Genomic DNA, 20,975 nt, shown 5'->3' with positions numbered 1-20,975 from the left:
TAAAAAGTACCAGCAGGTTGCTAAGGTTGAAGGCCAGACGACAAAGTCCATGGTCGCTTTGCGACAGTTTGTCGTCTGTTCTTGCTTTTGTTCGCTTGATTATGCGCTGCAGGTAGACGTGTACACAACAAATTACATGTAATTAATTACTTGTAATTTATTACATTTTTTGGTAGTTTTGTATTCTAACAATTAAATTTTTTTACTTTTTTTTCAGCAAGCAATTACATGTTATTAGTTACTTTATTGGAGGGACAAGCTGCAACAGATGACGCAATTTTGAGAACCTGAATTTGGCGAGAACTACAGTAGAATGTTAACATGGCTTCCTCATGTTAACAGCACCACCAGATGTTGGCCAACCCATAGAGTTTCCTAAAATATACTAGCGGAAACTCTGGCGCTGCAATTCTTGAGCCACCATGGGAATGATGGGAAGTACATGGATTTGTCTGATCTTCAAGCTTGTGGATTCAGACGTTCTTGTGCATTCATTCATTATGCTTTGCATGCTTTCACTGTTGTAAATTTCAGAGCCATCTATACGTTTATAAGTGCAGAAGATGCTGCAAACATGCATAATCGCTACTAATTGCAACGGTTCAGCTTGTCGAGCTGGCCAAATAGACACGCACCAAGCATCTAAAGGCACCGACTTGTCTGCGATAAATCCATAAGAGCGTTATATGCTGCTTGTCCATGCATGCGTCCACGGGGTAATGGTTTCAGTATCGGGCTTCTGTGTTAGAGGTTCTGTGTTCGAATCCTGCCATTGGATAATGTTCATAATGTTTATTTAATTACTTATGATGCAGTACATTTCATTTCATTACCTTAAAGACCTGCGAAGGGTGTTACATAAGGGGTGGCAACAAACATTAAGATGACTTACAGTGTTCAATACAATGAAAAGTGATTTGTAATAATTTCCATGAAAGTGGATGAGTACGTAACGACAGCAATGTCGTTGGATAGGTCATTCCAGTCTGCTGCAACATGGGAAAAAAATGAGACTGCAAAAGCGACAGTGCAGGCACATGGCCAGGAAACTTGAAATGGATGACGTGCGCGGTAAGATATGCGGGCTGGCGGGACAAAGTAGAGGTGCAGCATAGTGAACTGTGGAAAAACTTGTAAAATAAACAAAGACTGGCAATACGGAGATGGAGTAAAAATTGTAATAAACCCAATTCCGCTTTCAAGGATGATACACTAATGTCGTATGAATATGAAGAGTGAATAAATCTGGCTGCTCCGTTTTGAAGCGATTCCAGCGCAATAATAAGGTAGGCGTGATGCGGGTTCCAAATGGGTGATGCGCATTCTAACTTCGATACGAGAACAGTTTTGTATGCTAGTAATTTTATGTGCTGAGGGGCAAGGCGGAGATAACGCAAGAATCCAAGCGTCTTATTAGCAGACGAAATTAGATTAGTAATATGCGGGGCCCAGGACAAATCGTTACACAGGGTGACACCTAAGTATTTACAGTCGCCAACAGATTTTTCGGACTCCAAAAATTCGGACATGCTCGATTATTCGGTCTGCTTCGCGGCACCGCCATTCTCCCCATAGACCGTAATGTATAACAACTGGCGAAAGTTCGGACACCTTGCTACCTCTCGTCTGATTTTTTGGACACTCCTTGAGCCAACTCAATCGAGAGCACCATGCACCGACTCTGACCGGTGCATGGTTCGACTTGCTGAACGCCATTTTTGTTTTGAACAGAGCCTCCTTTCTGCCCCACGAAGTGCCGCTACTGCAAATCGCCGCTCATCATCATCGTTTCTGCCTGGTTTGTGGCCACAGCAGTTACGGTCTCAGCTTAGTAAGCCATGTCAAGACAATCCAGCAGCTGATTTGTTTCTTCGTGCACGACGCTGCAAGTAGGCCACGTTTTTTGTTTGTGCGACTGGTGTCGGCGTGACGGCGTGGTGGTGTTTGCATTGTGTGCTGTGTCGAGGTTGCGGTGATCCAACGCGGCATACGGAAACATAGCGTCAAGTGTCCAATGGCGCCGACAGTGCCCGCGCAGACTGCGCTGGGGAATGCCGGCAAGCGGGTGCCAGGAGGCCTAGGATTTGTTGCCTTCCGATGTGCTTCCTACTGACGCCGAAATTGTTCTGCCGAGACCTGCGCAGTGCGATTTCGGACACCGTCTCATTTGACAGTTTCACAGGTGCTGACTGACACTGCTGTACTGACATGCGCAGAACTCGACAACGGCGAGATCATTCGTCAGGCTTCTGCTGCACCGCCGGACGATGAGTCCGAGTCGGAAGATGACGCACCATGTGCTACGCTGCCGTCGCATGCGGAGCGTGTACAAGCAGTGACTGTGCTTTCAGCCGCCTATAATGACCGTACGACCCTCTCCAAGATTCAGGCTTATCTGATTGCGCGCAAAGGAACAGCGTGCAACGGCACATTCACATTTCTTCAAGCCAACTGCCGAGCCCGAATAAGCGCGTGAAAATAAAGGATTTCTTTTTTTTTTCCTAATCTGCTTTTTCGGACATTTCCGCAGTCCCCGTGAGGTCCGAATAAACGGTCGGCGACTGTATATGATAGGACAGACTGTACGGGGATATTGGCTATTGCGTATGGGAAATCAAGCGAATGATGGCGGTGGTAGAAAGACAGGCGTTTACATTTATCAGGATTAAGTTCCATGAACCAATCGTCGCACCATTTCTTAATGCTGTTAAAGTCGTCCTGAAGCATTTCTTGGTCAACGGTATTAGTAACAGTGCGATAAATCACGCAGTCGTCGGCAAAGATGTGTATATTAGAAGATACTTTGGTCAGTAAATCATTAATGAAAATTAAAAATAGGAGCGGACATGGTACTGACCCCTGGGGAACGTCGGATGTTACAGGTAGGGTAGGGGAATTGCGATTGTTAATAGCAACAAACTGTGAGCGATAGTCAAGAATTCTTCGATCCATTTTAAGATATCGGGCGAGATGTTCAAATAGGAAAGATTTAGTAGCAAACATTTATGCGGAACCTTGTCGAACACTTTTACAAAATCTAAGAAAGTGGTGTCGGTCTGTTGGTTAGAATCGAGATTAGTATGCAAATCATGAACAAAGATAGGCAGTTGTGTTTGACATGAGAAAGCTTTTCGAAAACAGTGTTGTGAAGAATGGAAAAAGTTGCTCGAGTCGAGGAAGCTCATATATGTGTGTAGATGATGCGTTCCATGAGCTTGCAGGGCACGCTAGTAGGAGAAATGGGACGGTAATTAAGGGCTGAATCTTTGTTACCTGATTTGAACACTCAAATGACCTTTCCAGTAATCCAGTAGTCCGGTAATTTTCCAGATGGAAGCAACTGTGTGAAAAGTAGACATAGAAATTCGGCACAAATATCGCTAGTGTTCTTAAGAACTTTCGAGTTGATATTATCAATGCCAGAAGTGGATGAAAGTTTTAGGTTTTGGATTAGTAATAATATACCCGATAATTAGAATGCGAGTGGTATCATTGCATGCTCGATCCCTGAAGATGGCGTAGGAAGTGACATTTCTGTTTCATTAGTAAAAACGTATGAAAAAGTGGCGTTGAATAAGGCGCCACACTCAGCGTCAGTGATGACTGCACCTGTTTCATCTGTCAGGGTTAACTCTGGTGTGTGATGCGGGTTTACAATTTGCCAGAATTTCTTGGGGTTACTGGTAAGCATATTAGGTAAGTCTGAATAAAAGAAGTACACTTGGCGTCTCGAATTACAATCGGATGTTTCTTCAGCCTCCCGGTATTTCGCCCATGCGTCCCCCGTTACCAGAGTCCTGGCCGAACGGTAAAGATATTTCTTCTTGTTTTCCAAACGTTTCAGTGTGTTATTAAACCAGGGCTTTTATGTAACGCGAAAACTGAACTCGGGAATACATTTATTAATTAGACTGTCAAGTTTATTTTTGAACAATGACCAATTTTTGCAAATGCTTTGAGAATAGAAACTAGGAGCAAAAACGTCATAAAATGCACTAAGTTCATTATTTCAGATAATTTCCTTTGTCATAAAGACGAATAGTTTTGTTATATTTTGGGCGCCGCATCAGTGTGAGCTCAAAGCTAGCATTAATGACTTTGTGGTCGCTAATCTCAGGGAGGTATGTAATGGGCTGAACGCTATCTGGTAGATTAGTTAGGAGGAGGTCTAAAATGTTTGCGCAGTTTTGTGTAATTGTAGAAAATGACAAGTTTACAAAGTCATGAAGCTGTTTGAAGCCAGAAGGACGAAGTTTAGGCAAATCCATGCCCTTCCCATAATTCCCATGCTGGCTCAACCACTCCCATTTCAGCTACCGTAGACACTAGCACCAGAGTTCCCTCTAGTGAATGTATAGGGGGTTCCAGCAAGTACAGACGCATGCACAAGTAAAAGAAACGGACAGGTTGATGCTGGACTTACAATTGAAGTTTACTGCGAATACATTCCACAAATCGCCGCCACGCATGTGCATAAAACTAAGAACAATAACAAGGTTTATAGTCAAAGATCGACATAAAAAAACACAAAAAAAGCCTGACCACACCCGCTCCCAGCAAGGCCTACAACACTTGGATTAACGTGACAAATTTAAAAACTGAAGTTCCTTATCTGTGAGATGAATGGAAGGTTCGCTCACACATATATGCGCGCCCAAATTTCTGGTGTGGAATGCTTCGCTTATTTTTTCCAGTTTACTGCACTCTCTCCCCAGAATTGATACACTATCAAAGACTGGTCGGCATTCGTGTTTTTTGCAATGCAAGGTCAAGTTCCCTCCTGTACCAGTAGGAAGCAAATAGCGATGCTCACCTATGCGATCCCCTCTATTAATTATTGCATGAAACTCTACAGACCAACCAATTGAACCAGTGCTGGCATATCTGCATAGCGAAGGCCACTTAGGACGTTTATGCAAGATATTACCTACGGTTGATTTTTACAACTTTCCCTTGGCCTGTCCGGGAGGGTCTTCAAGTTCCAGCAACAAAGACAAGCTGTGTGTCATACAGGAACCAGATGCTGAGTAACGACAATCTTGTGAGCAAGATGTCTGTACGTTACAACACTGTCCTGCCTCTCAGCCCACACATCCAGCAAGCTTTTGGTGTCACTGCTGCTGTCTTCATGACAAAAACAAAGGAATATGACAGATCTGTCAAAATAAGAAATGTATAAAGGGCTGTAGAGGAACGCACTGAATGTGCCAGGCCAGCTCATTCTGTTTATGGTATCTTTGCAATGTGATTAAAAGTTCGGTGGAAAGTAACGTAGAACTAATCGATTGCTTTTCAGTAATTCCTCAATTACTTTCATGGGGCAGTAATTGGTAACTTATCTATTGCATTTTTGATTGAATTGTAATCGTAATCGGTTACGTTTTTCTGTAATAAGCAAAAGACTGACTATTGCTGTGTAAACGTCATCGAAAGATGTAATACGGGTGAACGAAAACCTTTTACAAAGATTTTATTTTAAGAATGCATTGTCTGTGCAGCCACATTCGTGTTTTAAGCCACAAGCCTCACTCAACACCGGCCAACACAAGCCTCACACACCCATTTACCATCATTTCCATAACAGCACAGAGCTCACTAGGAAACTCCCACAGACGGTGGCACCAGATTTCCCTCCAGGTAATATTGTGAGAAACTATGAAAGCAACCAAAGGAATTGTCCATGAATATCTCCCTAATTGAGCAAATGCTGGACATGCAAGACACAAACAAACACACACACGCAGTCTTGATAGCCTTGACAACTTAGCGGCTTGGCTTGGCCTGTCCTGCGGATTAAGGGGCCCATCTCCAGGCTTCATAGCAAATTTTCATTATACGCTGGAAGTTACGTGCCCTCTAAGGAGCATTCAATCGCAAGAAATTGGTTCATTTATTGCCGAGACAGAAATATTTCAGTGCCGTGAACCCATGATTTCAGGAGGCGAGCGCCACTGCCAAGAAACACTAGAGACATTTAGCCTGTCCGCTATTCCGGCAAACGAGGGTGGTTTGGGTGGATTGCTGGATTTGCGGGGGCGTAAACGTGAGCAGTCGGAGCGGTGCAGCCGCCTGGTGGCATAGAGTTCAACCAGACAAACACAGAGCTAAAATTGCAGTAACCCACTATATCCTGCTTCGCTGCTGGTGCAAATTTTCGGCAGCTGCGTATTTGTGAACACGATTACGCCGCTGTCGGAAATTTCCACCAGCAGCTAAGCAGAATATAGTAATTGGCTTTGTGTTTGTGTGGTTGAGCTTCGCACCCCCAGCTGGCGCCACCAATCTGGCCACTCACGTTTATGCCCCCGCTCAACCGGCAAACCGCCAGCACTTGCCGGAATACCGAACGCACTAAAATTCTCTACTCTCTCCACTTGCCCTGTTTAGCCTTCGCAAGCGAAATTCCTTCCCTGCATTCTCCCATACGGGACCACGAGGATCGCGTGACGCATACGTCACGGGCCCCGCCTTCATTTTCTTTTCTCTTGCTTTTTTGCTGCGTGAGAGTTGTTGTGCTTGTCTCGTTTTGCACAGCGCATGATTGTGCGGGCTGTGCATGAGAACACCTAGCTAGCGGTACAAGTCAGTGCTACATGAACACTGAGGTTTACACAAGCAGATCACACAGCATGATCGCGCGCTGGAACACGGTAGGAAATGGCATAGTTTCAGTGTCAGTGTGTGCGACTGCACGACGTGGGAACAAGCAGACGAAACGGAAGTACATTTCTCTTGCTGCAGTGTGAAGTGAAACAAAGACATGCAGACATATGGTTTGTGTGTTTTATTATTTCTCGAAACTTTGATTTGTCTATCGATGCAACAGATTACACAAATAACAGATGTTGCCTTGAATAATTCACGAAATCACGAGTCGCTAAGAGCGACATCACAGCAGGGACACTACGTCTACTAGTGTGTACGTAGGCACACTAGCACGTATCCCTCTCGCTTGGAGCTCTGGTGAGTGTGAACACCCATGAGGAGTGTTCGGTTTCAAATTTCAGCTCTTCCCGTGGTACGTAGTGATGTAATACTCAGCAGACTAGATCCTTAGTGCACATTGTATGCACGGCGCTTGTCAGCTCAAAATGACCAGAGCTGGTGAGGGGCCCTTTAAGCTTGATGGGTAGCATACTTCCCTACTTTTTTTTCGCTGTAACACATACGAAATACCGGTTGTCCTTGTACAGCTAAACCTCGATAATTCGTTCTCAGCTTATATAGAAAATCGGTTAATTTGTTGAATTTTTGCAGCACTGTAATTTGCAGTGCGAATTATACCAGGTAACTTGAATAGCCTGGGCGCATTCAGCTGGATGATATGCAGTTTCCATGTGGCCTCCGAGACCGGCAAGCTGCAACACACTTCCCACTTCGCAAATCTTGGCAGTAATGCACAAAATATGGTGGCCATGACGTGCCTCTATCTCTTGCTGGCGTATACAGTACATAAAAGGTCTATTCGATATGGCTGCACTTTCTGAACCAGTTCTTGAGAATGCAATGTGAAATGCTGCGAGAGTTCAGGTTGTGCAACTGCAGCACGGCTTTTGCACGCCTCATGACCCTTGCAAACAGAGGAGAAAAGTGCAGCCATCTGTTGCAAGCGGTTAAACCTTTCTGACAAATACATATGTGGCAAAAGGGAGGGTATTTTTCATTATTGCAATAATAGCTATCGTGTTAGTAGTACTAAATGTTGTGGGAAAAGAATGGCGGCGACGGATGCTTTTTGTCACAAAACTCATTACAAGAAAAAAAACATGATAAAAGGTAGGTCAACACATTAGAAGCATGTACAAATGTGCTCTGAGAACCAATCAGGCATTGAACTTGTACATTACAGTCTTATATCAACTACAGTAACCGTTGTAACCAAAGCGGGAGATATTTACATCCGCACACCAACATGTGCACCAAGAACCAACTACTGTATTTACTCGCATAATGATTCCACTTTTTTTGTCAAACAAATTGACTCAAATTCAGGAATGCAATCATTACGCAGGTTAAATTTCCCGCGAAAAGAAACATTTCTTTTTTCATCCCGCGTTTGCTGCGGGATGACAATGGGTCAAACAAGCAGGCGGCTGCCGCTGTCAGTGCGGGACACCAAAACAAAAATGGTGGCCGGCAGAGCAAGCCGAACGTGCCGAACGCAATTATTTTTCTTCTCGTGAGTACATTACACGCATTAAAACAGTTTCTTTCGTATCAGTAATGAATAATATCGTTAATATCGGCAAGTTTGCGACAATAACGGAGCCATGTCCACTTTGAGGGGACAGATACAGCGATGGGTGCGCTTAGCTGCCAATGACGTAGAAAGATATGGCGGGCATGCTGCTGAAACTGTGGCATTTGTCTTCACTGCTATCCTAATACGGCACGTTTCCGCTAAGGGTGGGCGAATATCTTAGCTGTGTTACAAGCGTCGGCGTATGAGTAGGGTACACTTCTAACATATCAGTGTAAACGTGGCCACTATCATTGCCGCTCGCGATTTGTTGCGTGCCCACAAGTGCAGACAAGAAGAGTCGAAAGGCGCCTTTTATGTTGTTGTTGACCAAAACCATTATGAAGCCTACAAATAATAAAGCCGGGGCAAGTTTGGTTGTAGCTTTTTTTTTTTTCATGGAAGTGCGGAAAGTGATGAAAGGAATAAATGGGGCATCTGCTTAAAAATGTTTGGTGCATGCAGACCACTTGGTATGTCTTCAAGAGTCATTCGCGTAGCATTTGACAGGTGGTAAGCGCGATCATCATTAGCTAGACTTGGCACGTGACATATCGCTGCAACAAGTTCACGGTGCGATCATTACACGGGAAAGAAAAAAAATCAAATTTTGACAACAAAATTCAGGGGTGCGATCATTACGCGAGTGCGATCATTATGCGAGTAAATACAGTAGTGCTGTGCCATGTCGTCTACTACTGAAAGCTTGTACGACGCCTGCATTTCCAAAATACACTCGACGACCAATAATTCGGACTCCGCGGGGGAATGTAAATAAGTCCGACCTCTTGAATGTCCGAAAACAGCTAATGTATCCAAAAAGATCGTTTTATTTACGTTTTAAGGCCCCTGTTCAAGGAATAAGTGGTCGATTAGTTGCTGCACACACTTCTGCTAACGTGCAACCAAGTACGCCTGTATTTCTGCCAGTTTTGGGCTGTTGCTGTATGCCAATGCAAGGACTGCAAAGACTGAAGTCTGCATGTGAAGGCTCCAGAGCACACAGCACATCATCATCATCTGAGTTTGAGTCGCTGTTTGATGGTGGGAGAACTTGCGTACAGGAGACTCCGAAACCACGATGTTAGAACCATTGAGAAATACTACGCCATGCCACCTGCCGCGATCATTAAACCTGTATACCGCGGATAATTCAAGCATGTTTTCAGGCATTTGAGATATACTAAATGGACTTAAACTGACTCTACCGACATGCCTCGCACTGACTTTCTAGTTAGAGTACGCCCCCTTTCCTCCCCAAAATTGTGGCGCTAAAGGAAGGGAAAAAGTGATGAGAAGGTTTGCAGTATCACGCAAACAATATAAAAGAAATAACTTAACGACAACAGTTGCAAAGTTCACATAGATTTTCATCAAGTAAAAAAAAAAAAAGTCGTAGTTTGCGTCCAGTTATTTCTTCTACATTAGCACTTATATTCATTTTCACGGGTTTCCGTTTGTACTCCTGTAAATCACGAGCATGTATTCGCAACTGTGAACGGTCGTCGGTACGCCCGTAGGGTTTGCCCAGCCGAGTTCACGGCTGCCTGCGCACGTCAGATTCCGGAACTACAAGGTCTACATCTATTGCGGATAAATCAAGTTTTTAGGCACGTAGGGCCCTCTGGGCTATACTTGTCGGCGATAAGGTGGCCTCACCGCCTGCGGGATTATCCGACTGAGCTATGTCGAATGCTCGATTGCCACAGCCGAAGTTTTTTTTTTTTTTTTATTTGACGATGGTGAGCTTGAAAATTCACATCCTCCAGTGCACTACATCTGCAGGCTTGGAGAGACGCCTGACACCGGCAAAAGATGCAGAGAGTGAGTGGAGCTATACTAATCCAGGTACAACCAAATTAGGAAGGCCCATTAAGCTTCAACTAAGACACTCCCTCACCAGAACAGGAACTGGCCTCCCTGGCGCAGTATTCAGCCACTACCTCCCAAATGATTCCTACAATAAACCCACGGCCCTCAGTCCCCAGCAGCTGCGGAGCACCTGACCAAAGCGGCGGTCAGACCTGTAACGCAGCAGAGGGTGCTAAGAATCTCTGGGTCTGGACAGGCCGCCAATGGAAACTGACCCTGTCAACTTTTAATTGCTGAACTCTGTCGAGTGAAGCTATTAGCAGGACTCTTTGAAGAACTATCAGACATTGTTTGGAATTTACCAAAATAATCTCCATTAGAATAAGGGCAACACTGGACTTTAGTCAACCAAGGGAACAGGCTGGCTTCAGGAAGGGATACTCTACACCACATCCATGTCATTAATCAGGTTATCGAGAAATCCTCAGAGTACAATAAGCCTCTCTATATGGCTTTCATAGATTACAAAAAGGCATTTGATTCAGTAGAGATACCAGCAGTCATAGAGGCATTATGTAATGAAGGAGTACAGAACGCTTACGTAAATACCTTGGAAAATATCTACAGAGGCTCGGCTTAGGAGTAAGGATCGACGGAGAATATCTCAGCAACCTTCGGTTTGCTGATGACATTGTTCTATTCAGCAACAATGCAGACGAGTTACAACAAATGATTGAGGACCTTAACAGAGAGAGTGTAAGAGTGGGGGTCGAAGATCAATATGCAGAAGACAAAGATAATGATGAATAGCCGGGCAAGGGAACAAGAGTTCAAGATTGCCAGTCAGCCTCTAGAGGTTGACTAGCAATCTCCTGGCAATGTCCTGGCCCTTCCTGGCACGTGCTTGGCACTGTGCCAGGAAGGGCGTCGCTAGCATAAAAAAATTAAATTATGGGGTTTAACGTGCCAAAACCACTTTCTGATTACGAGGCACGCAGTAGTGGAGGACTCCGGAAATTTAGACCCCCTGGGGTTCTTTAACGTGCACCTAAATCTAAGTACCTACGGGTGTTGTCACATTTCGCCCCCATCGAAATGCGTCCGCTGCGGCCGGGATTCGATCCCGCGACCTCGTGCTCAGCAGCCCGACACCATAGCCACTGAGCAACCACGGCGGGTATTCGCTCGCATAGATGAGTCTTGTGCTCGTCATGTGAAATTAAAGGTAACCCCGAAAGTGACAATCCGAGAATGCGGCACACCTTTCTTGGCCATTTGTGGACTAAAGTCAATTTTTGGGCAGTCCCTGTTGAGTCCTAATTACTGGTCGACAACGGTAGTGCAGAAAGTGCAGCCAAATCAGAGACTTAAAACCATGGCCTTCAAAATTGAACTCTGAGAAATCCATCACTAGAGCTGCCATTCGGACACCACTGATTGAGCAGACACTAGATTCGATAATGTAGGTACTTATAGACCATGCAGCTGTACGAAGTGCCACTGATGTGTGGTGGTGCATATTATACTTATCCCTTTATTTTTTACCTGGCTAGCAGACTACCTGCCCACTATACGCCTCGTGCACCGCCTATAGAGGCGCCACTGATAGCCACCTGGCGGGCGCTTCCAACACTATACGCGGGAGCAGTAGCAGACGACAACCCTTTGCAGCAAGAATGGCTGAAGTTCGCGGCTGCGATTTCTCCTTTGTTCGGGCGCCAGACTGCTTCTTCTGCGGTAACAGCTCTAGGGAAGACGCTGACCACTGTGGGAGCGGGTATGAACACGATGTTACCGGTGTTTGGGGCAACATGGTCCACATACGTGCCAGGTGCGTCCCGCAGACAAACGCCATGAACACCATTTACATGAAGTGGAGCTCATGTGAACTAGCCGACAAATTTTGTCGACTCATGGGATGTCTCGATCGTATTATTTTTTTAAATTCTACCCTTGCCGTAATGCTGCTTCTGTACCTCAATAATAAGCACCTGTCGTTAGTGCAGACTTATATAAGACAAATCTGCACGGTGCGATGTCTACATATTCCGTTGCGATTTTTCTGCCAATGAATACATGTGGCATCGCCGAATAAGTGTAGTCAAAGTCGCCCGAAGAAGAGTAATTGCGAATTTATTGATGGAAACACGTACACTAGTCAATGAAGTCACCAAACGCACGGGTTATTAAAAGCGTGTGTTAGCGCTGTATACTGCCGATGAACTGCCGTTCGCACTGCAGTTTTTGAAATTTTAAATTCCCCAAGGGAGCTGCTTGGAAACGTACAAAGCTAAAGTCTGACTAACTTTTCAGTACTTTTTTTAATGTTACTAGAGAGAGGTGCCACATGATATACTTAAAGGCAGAGCAGCGCCAGTCAAAGTAGATGAGCGCTGGCGGTAAGGCCGGGTTTAGTCCTCTGCGGCGTAAGCACAATAAGAAATAATTCAGTTGAGTACAAAATTCACATGCAAGAAGCGACTACATTGTGAAACAAACCAATCACTTGGCGTGTTAAGTCTGCTCAGACACCATCGAGGTGTGATGACTTCCCAAACGTGACACGAACTTTTCAGCGAAAATGGAACAAAAATACCATATGCAGCAACTATTAGCAATTCTAGCCCTGAACTACCTATTTTCTAAACACATTTCGCAAAAGAACACAATATCTAAGATGCCCTCAAGCGAAAAGGATAAAGCTGTTAAAGAAGCATTTGCTTGGTGTCATTCCGATAAGACACAGTGTGATTTATACCCTGTACAAACGAGGCAGGGTGAAAACCTCGCAGCTCAAAAGAATCAACAAGAGTTATGCATGAAGCAACTAGCAACAGTTAAACATGTGCGAAGCCACGCATAAAATAGATGTAAAAACATGAAGTGCGCGACAGCTGGTGCGAGGATTTACCGGACCACATAAAACTAACAATTTCAGTTCTTGCAAACGTCTGTAGCTTTAACATACAACACAATGCGCTCGTGCAGTTGTGGTGCCTAGCTATCCCAACGCGGTAAAGAAGCAGAAAACAAGATAAGCGGCAAACGGCATTCCGAACTTTAGCGAAATCCCTTTAAACCGCATGGTGCACTGCAGACGGACTTTGTCGCTTACGCATCTAACTACGATCGAGTGAAAAAAAAAAAACACCGAAGCGACAAAGGAAAGGACGAGAACAAGAAATTTCCCGCTGAAGCGACGATCCATTGCTACCGTTGCTCCCGCTGATAAGGCATTGCGGGGAATGATTAGAACCGTATCGCCAGCATGTTTTTGCCGGTATTTGAGCCCCCCACCCTACAACGATTCTTCGACATTCCTTGAAGCTTTGGCCACCCCACACACGCGAAGGGTGTTGCCTATTTTGCTCTGAAAACGTGAATAAGACAGAGAAGCACTATCAAAGACACAACAAACTATGGCGCGCGGCTGGCTCCTCTCCCGTGTGTTCTGCGCAAGGCCGCCACCTGTGGCGTGTCCATCGGCGCGCACTACGCGTATAAGAAGAAAGTCAGAGCATCAACATCATCATCAATAAGCGTGGCACGCTTGCTTTTCCATTTCAGGTTTTTTCCATGTGACATGTGTATACTTGTTTATCCTTTTTCTGGGGACCACTTTTCGCCTGCTAACAACTGTTAAAATTTTTGCTTGGTGCAAGATGAGTCTTCAGGTATTGCAACTTTCTCAAATGCTGTCGCCAATCTTGTCTGTAATCAAATTGCATGTGCTATGTGGATAGTGGTGGCAATTCTAGAATGTGCGTGAGCACCAGCAATTATACTGGAATGAGCGATGTAAAAATAGCTGATGCACTTGACCCGTGGATCAGATTTTGACGATCATGCTTGCCACTTCGCTGTGCTCAGTGTATTATAGACGACTCTTCCAGTCAAGACGAGGAAAAAGCGATGTGCAGCCGCATCACGAACTTCAGCAAAGAGAGTAACAGGAGTCAGGGGCGAGGCTTTGCGAGCTACTTAAAGGGACACTAAAGGAAAATACTAACTCGACATGGACGTGGGCTACTAACTCGACGTGGACTGTTGGGCGATTTGTTGCGTGCCCACGAGTGCAAACAAGAAGAGTCGAAAGGCGCCTTTTATGTTGTTGTTGTTGACCAAAACCATTATGAAGCCTACAAATAATAAAGCCGAGGCAAGTTTGGTTGTAGCTTTTTTTTTTTCATGGAAGTGCGGAAAGTGATGAAAGGAATGAAATGGGGCATCTGCTTAAGAATGTTGGGTGTGTGCAGACTGCTTGGTATGTTTTGAAGAGTCGTCCGGGTAGCATTCGACAGATGGTAAGCGCGGTCATCATTAGCCAGACTTGGCACGTGCATATCGCTGTGACAAGTTCACGGTGCGATCATTACACGGGAAAGAAAAAAAAATCAAATTTTGACGACAAAATTCAGGGGTGCGGTCATTGCGCGAGTGCGATCATTATGCAGTCCTCCATAAAGAAAGCAACAAAATCCCAATAAAGAAAGGCGTCAGGCAGGGAGATACGATCTCTCCAATGCTATTCACAGCGTGTTTACAGGAGGTATTCAGAGACCTGGATTGGGAAGAATTGGGGATAAAAGTTAATGGAGAATACCTTAGTAATTTGCGATTCGCTGATAATATTGCCTTGCTTAATAATTCAGGGGACCAATTGCAATGCATGCCCACTGACCTGGAGAGGCAAAGCAGAAGAGTGGGTGTAAAAATTAATCTGCAGAAAACTAAAGTAATGTTTAACAGTCTCGGAAGAGAACAGCAATTTACAATAGGTAGCGAGGCACTGGAAGTGGTAAGGGAATACGTCTACTTAGGGCAGGTAGTGACGGCGGATCCGGATCATGAGACGGAAATAATCAGAAGAATAAGAATTGGCTGGGGTGCGTTTGGCAGACATTCTCAGATCATGAACAGCAGGTTGCCATTATCCCTCAAAAGAAAAGTCTATAATAGCTGTGTCTTACCAGTACTCATCTACGGGGCAGAAACCTGGAGGCTTACGAAAAGGGTTCTACTTAAATTGAGGACGACGCAACGAGCTATGGAAAGAAGAATGATGGGTGTAACGTTAGGGATAAGAAAAGAGCAGATTGGGTGAGGGAACAAACGCGAGTTAAGGACATCTTAGTTGAAATCAAGAAAAAGAAATGGGCATGGGCAGGACATGTAGTGAGGAGGGAGGATAACCGATGGTCATTAAGGGTTACGGAATGGATTCCAAGGGAAGGGAAGTGTAGCAGGGGGCGGCAGAAAGTTAGGTGGGCGGATGAGATTAAGAAGTTTGCAGGGACAAAATGGCCACAATTGGCACATGACCGGGGTTGTTGGAGAAGTATGAGAGAGGCCTTTGCCCTGCAGTGGGCGTAACCAGGCTGATGATGATGATGATGAAAGTGGACATGGCTACGTTATTGCCGCAAACTTGCGATATTAACGATATTATTCATTACTGATACGGAAGAAACTGTTTCAATGCACATAATGTACTCACGAGAAGAAAAAAAAAATCGCGTTCGGCGCGTTCGGCTTGCTCCGCCGGCCGCCATTTTTGTTTTGGTGTGCCGCAGCAAATGCGGGACGAAAAAAAATGTTTTTCTCTTTTCGGGCCAAATTTAACCCGCATAATGATTGCACCCCTGATTTTGCGTCAATTTTTCTGACAGAAAAGTGCGATCATTATGCGAGTAAATACGGTATTCATGAATAAACAGTACATATATACCAATGCAAAATATTTTTTTCTCACTTTATGGTCACCCTACAAAAATTACGGTAAATTTTTTCGAAATAGGTCCCTCAGAAGAATTGGAATCTGCAATAAAAAAATCGACCCTGAGAGGGTTAATGAGGTTTTACTGTACACTACATCTATGGGGCTAGTGAAGCTGCTGCGTAGTTGTCTGAATAACCAAATATGCCCCAATTATTGGTCAGCTAGTGTATTATGGTGGCTATCAAAGATGTGCTATGACTACGACTGAGGAAATAAATAAAAAAAACACTTCAAAGGGCTCGTAAAAGTGGGTAGTCTGCATTCGCAAGGCAACCCGCTTTGATGTTGTTCTTTCCCTAGTTTCGCTCGCCAACTGCCTGCCTGACCCATTGAATTCTGAGAACAGCATGTATGGTTAGTGGTAGGTTTTAGTACCTCTGGCAGCTGGAAGTTGCCGTCACTTTCTTTAGTCCCTGCTGCTAACTCTCTTCCCTTACAACTTCTGAGTGGTGCAGCAGGCAAGCAAGCAATGAACCGAGTGCGGCCCCACAGGGCGACTAGAAGACACCACATAATATGCCATGCTTAGGTGCTTTTCCCACAATTCCTTTTTGTTCTTTATAACTAGGCTTCAAGATGGTCACATGGTGCTCCCTCCCAAACTTTCTCTTTGCTTTTCTCAATGGCTGCGGGCCACCTACAACAGCCAGGCCTGAGGCAGGTGTGCAGGCACAATCAATGCCTTCCTACCTTGAGAGAGTAGGTCTGACCAAACTCCTTCCAGGTAGAGTCTGTGGGCTGTGGAAAATATGCATCCAGCTTTTCCAGCACATAGCCAGGTGGCATTGCCTTTTCAGCGTACACAATGATCTCCTGGAAAAGGTAGACAAGTTGGAAGAGATGAGAGCAAGGCCACAGCAAATGCAACGTAAACAAACAGACAGACAGACAAACAATCTCGGTCATGCACTCCTTCAATGCGCAGGTGTGACTCCTGCTATATACATGAAAATAACCAACAGTGGACTCTGTGAATACATTCACAAACAACACACTTTTTGTGCACCTATTATTATTTAAGAGAGCACAGCATTAAAATAAAAGCCAGCTGCAGATGGTTTCAGTGTTTAGTTAAAGGATGACAAAAGGAAGACATATCCCAAATACAGTAGACCCTCTTTAAGATGACCCCTGAGTGTTCTACACATTCTACCTTCCAAATATCTGGAAACATTTCTCTGTTCCATGGTTTAAATGCATTTAGACAGCAACACATAGTGGTCAAAAATGATTCGATTTAGCAAGATCATGCTTTACCTATGACACAAGAATGGAGGCCAAAAATGGCATTCAAACGAATGCACCCTGCGTGAGTCCACAGCGATTTGGAACACATGTAATGTATTTTCATATTATTTTCAAGCATCCACAAGGCGTGGTGGTAACAGGCAGTCAGAGAGGTGTGCAGGAAAAAATGGTGCCCATTTATATGCTGGTTAATGTGAAACAATAGACTGTCCTGCAAAACATACCGATGCGTTTCGCTCTTAAGTTAGTAAACGAATTCTGGGGTTTTCCATGCCAAAATCACGATTTCATTATGAGGCACGCTGCAGCGCGGGGCTCCAGATTAATTTTGACCACCAGGGGATCTTTAACATGCCCCGAATGCATAGGCCAAGGGCATTTTTGCATTTCACCTTCATCGAAATGTGGTCGCCACGGCTGGGGTTTGATACTGCGACCTCACACTTCACAGCACAACACCATAGCCGCCGAGCCACCGTGTCAACTTCTTATCTTGGTCATCAAAGCGACTGAATGAGTACTACAGGGTTGGCCCATAAAGTAATGAGACTGCTTGCCACGTGGCACTGAGATCGCCGGTAGCGTGCTCCCCAAAGGCGGGATTTGTGGTGGAGGTCCCAAGCTAAGTAACGCTCCGGGCAGCAGTCGCGTCAGAGCTCTGACGCAGTGAGGATCTGAAGTGGCACAAAAGCTGTTTTCGAGTTTTTTGTCAAGGCAGGAAACGTCAAAAATGGAGCATTCGCTGGAGCAGTGGTATGCGATTAAATATTGTTTTCACCGGGGATAAATCGTTTCCGAGACACTTGAGCATGGTTAAGGAGGCTTACAAAGACGACGCCCTGTCAAGGGCCCAGGTTTTCCAGTGGTTCAGTGAGTCCAAGAATGGACAGGAGACTTTTGAAAACATGGAGCGATCTGGGCACCTTCAATGAGTGGTTTGGACGAAAACGTCGCCAAAGTAAAAATCTTCTGGACGCTAACCGTTGTTTGAGTATCAGATTAATCCCCGAAGACCACATGTGCAAAACAGTTCACAAAATTACTTCTGAAGATTTTAACATGCGGAAGGTTTGTTCGAACTTGGTGCCAAAAGTGTTGAATGATGAACAAAAACGACAAGTTGACGTTTCCCATGAGATGATGGTGCAGTTAGAAAGTGAACAGAACTTTTGAGACGGCGTAATAACAGGCGACGGAACCATGGGTGTTACAGTATGACCCCGAAATTAAGCGTCAAAGTTTTGGAGTGGCGAACCGCAAGCTCCCCGCGCCCCAAGAAAGCGAGAATATCGAAGTTTAAGGTAAAGGCACCATTCTGTCTTTTTTGACAAGCGTGGGGTGGTCCACAAAGAATCTGTACCTCTAGGACGAACCACCAACGCCGTGTTCTGCAAAGAAGTCCTTGTGCACCTTCACAGAACCGTCAAACGGAAACGACAGGGGATTGCCGATTGCTGAAAGCTCCACCACGACAATGCTGTAGCCCACACTGCCTTCGTCGCGACCGTCTACCTGGCCTGGATAGGGGTTGCAACCTTGCCGCAGCCACCGTACAGCCCTGTTGTGAGCCCAGCAGACTTTTTCCTGTTCCCAAAGCTTAAGAGAAGCCTGAAAGGTCCCCATTTCGACGATGTTCCCACCATCCAAAGGGCTGTCCCAGAGTCTCCGAAAGAGGTTATGGTGGCTGACTTCCAGGAAGCCTTTGCAACGTGGGAATCACATTGGCAGCAGTGTATCAATGCCCAAGGAGACTATTTTGAAAAATCTTAATAATATGTACTGATTGGATCAATCAATTTTTTTACCAGACCCAGTCTCATTATTTACGGACAAACCCTGCATGCATGAAAAAAAAGAAGAGCATGTAACATTATTTGTAACGTTGTTAGACTTAAGAAGTGTTTTTAGTTACTCACCACGCAAGCAGTTAACAATTACAGAGAAAGCATATCGTTAACAGGAATTGGAAGAGTTGAAATGGACGAATTCCCCATTTCAAGGAGTTAAAAGGAAAGGAATCACGAGGATCTCTATTCTCTGGAAGGTAGTGGGAACGGAGTGGAAATGGAGTGGAGGGCTCTACTCTGCAAATCTGCTATCAAGTATGGTGAGCAGGCCATCATTCTCCTTGCACTTAGGACTTCATTCTCGACAGCATAGTGACAGTGACGGCAAAAATGCACCTTGAGTGTCCAAGCAATTGCTCCATTTTCAGCATTATCCTACAGGATGTGCCCCTTCACCACCAAGAGGACAATAATAGATAATCTTCTGTTTACTGCCGCTGCCACAACTCCACTTTCCAATTTGTTCTTTCCATGGTACTCCCTGTTGCCCATACTCTTGGACTTGGGTGCGTTTTTTCTCACTTGTTTTCATTCCTCATCATCGATTAGACCTGCAGTAGCAGGCAAAGCTTGTCACTTGGCTAAACTGTCCAGTTATCATCAAACATTCTCTCTCACGTGCATTGTGATACTGGTTGATGTACCTTATTTACTCGCGTAAGGCCCACCCTCGGAAAAAAGGAAAAGAAAAAAGCTTCACTAAGAGTCCCACCAGTTGGCTTGCTCAAGCCGCTACCAGATTATACCCGTTGTCCTACCGATGATGGGATTATCCTCATCACCGTATCCCGCACTCTGCACCAAAGCGCAACTTTGCTCGCAGAATTCACTGAAGCTGTGCTGATTAGACCTAGCAGGCAGATGTAGCAGCAACAAGCCATTGCTGGGGATCACACGAATGAGCTGGACGACCACATGCTTGAAGCAGAGTTTGGGTCTGCAAATAACCAGCCAGCAACTACTGTGAATGCCTACCCAATTCGTGCATGTGCTTATTGGATGCAACAGCTTGAAGCTTGCACGTGGGTATAGAACCAAGAAAACTCAAAATTGATTTTGCACAGCATGGCCCGAACTGACAGTGTAAGAGAGTCAAGGCGGTATGCGCAGTATTTGCACCTCGCAATAATCTGCGACATACGTCGTGCTGCACGATGGGTGAATGCGAAATGCACCCACAGCCTCAGCCATCCCGAAATTTCAAGTAACTGATTTTAATGGGGCACAAGACTGCGCAAAAGTCTGTGAACGATGTTTCCATTGTGCTGGCCTTCTAAAAGCAACAAGATTGATTTTACCATCAGAATTTGTTTTTTCGGACTGCTGGTTATTCGGACATTTTCGTGGCACTGTCCATGTCCCAAAAATTGGTTGGTAACTTTAAATGAGTTCATCGTCCCACCAGCAATTGCAATATTTTGCATGACAGTCTAAGTGAAGTTTGAGGCTTTAGTGACTAACTACTATAAAGCTGCCTCGTGTAAGGCCCACCCCCATAATAAATCTGAAAAAGAAGCGGGCCTTACGCGAGTAAATATGGTGTACAGTTTCCTCATGGATTCCTGGAAAAACTAGCATTTTTGGAACATGCAATTTGTGTAGACAATGGGCAGGCCATGCGGTGCGAATTATGCAGCGTAAAATGTTCAAAAAGCTACTGTATGAACTTCATGGTATGGGATTACACAGCACAAGCTTTCTGAACAGTTTAGTTTGGAAGACTGAAAATACAGGGCACATCTTTTCATCCACCACTGTAGAAATTGAAACATACTCAGGACCTTGACTGTTTTGCAGGCCCTGATTTGAGCACGTTCATTTGCTATGAGAGATGTGAAATTATATTGTGAAAGCAATTATAAGGACACTTGAGGCATGTTCAAGCCGTTGCCCAGCTGTCATGGTATCCATGACACATGTGCAACCTGCTTGCAGAGGGTTAGGTTTTCCAAGATGCAAAATGATGCAGAGTGCACTTGGCTGCAAAAATGACGAAGCCAAGTGGATGCACTGTCATGCTCTGCTCAATCACCTGAGCAGCAAAGCTAGG

The 20,975-nt window shown here is 44.9% G+C and overlaps 1 protein-coding gene across 6 annotated transcripts in view; it reads right to left on the bottom strand.

Moving 5' to 3' along the window:
• LOC126547718 (uncharacterized) overlaps positions 1-20,975 on the bottom strand; it is a 43,598-nt gene that overhangs the window by 15,477 nt on the left and 7,146 nt on the right. For all 6 annotated transcript variants that reach the window (XR_011890893.1, XR_011890894.1, XM_055063354.2 and 3 more), the window contains exon 4: positions 16,521-16,643. Coding sequence is in view for 4 of the 6 variants with exons in the window: in XM_055063354.2 (XP_054919329.1) it covers positions 16,521-16,643 (123 nt within the window). In the remaining 2 variants the exon portion in view is untranslated. The remainder of the gene's footprint in view (positions 1-16,520; positions 16,644-20,975) is intronic.

The sequence above is a fragment of the Dermacentor andersoni genome, chromosome 1 (genome assembly GCF_023375885.2).
Source record: "Dermacentor andersoni chromosome 1, qqDerAnde1_hic_scaffold, whole genome shotgun sequence".
NCBI classification, from domain to species: Eukaryota; Metazoa; Arthropoda; class Arachnida; order Ixodida; family Ixodidae; genus Dermacentor; species Dermacentor andersoni.
The sequence above is the reverse complement of the archived record's forward strand: the minus strand, read 5'-3'. Positions and strand labels throughout refer to the sequence as shown.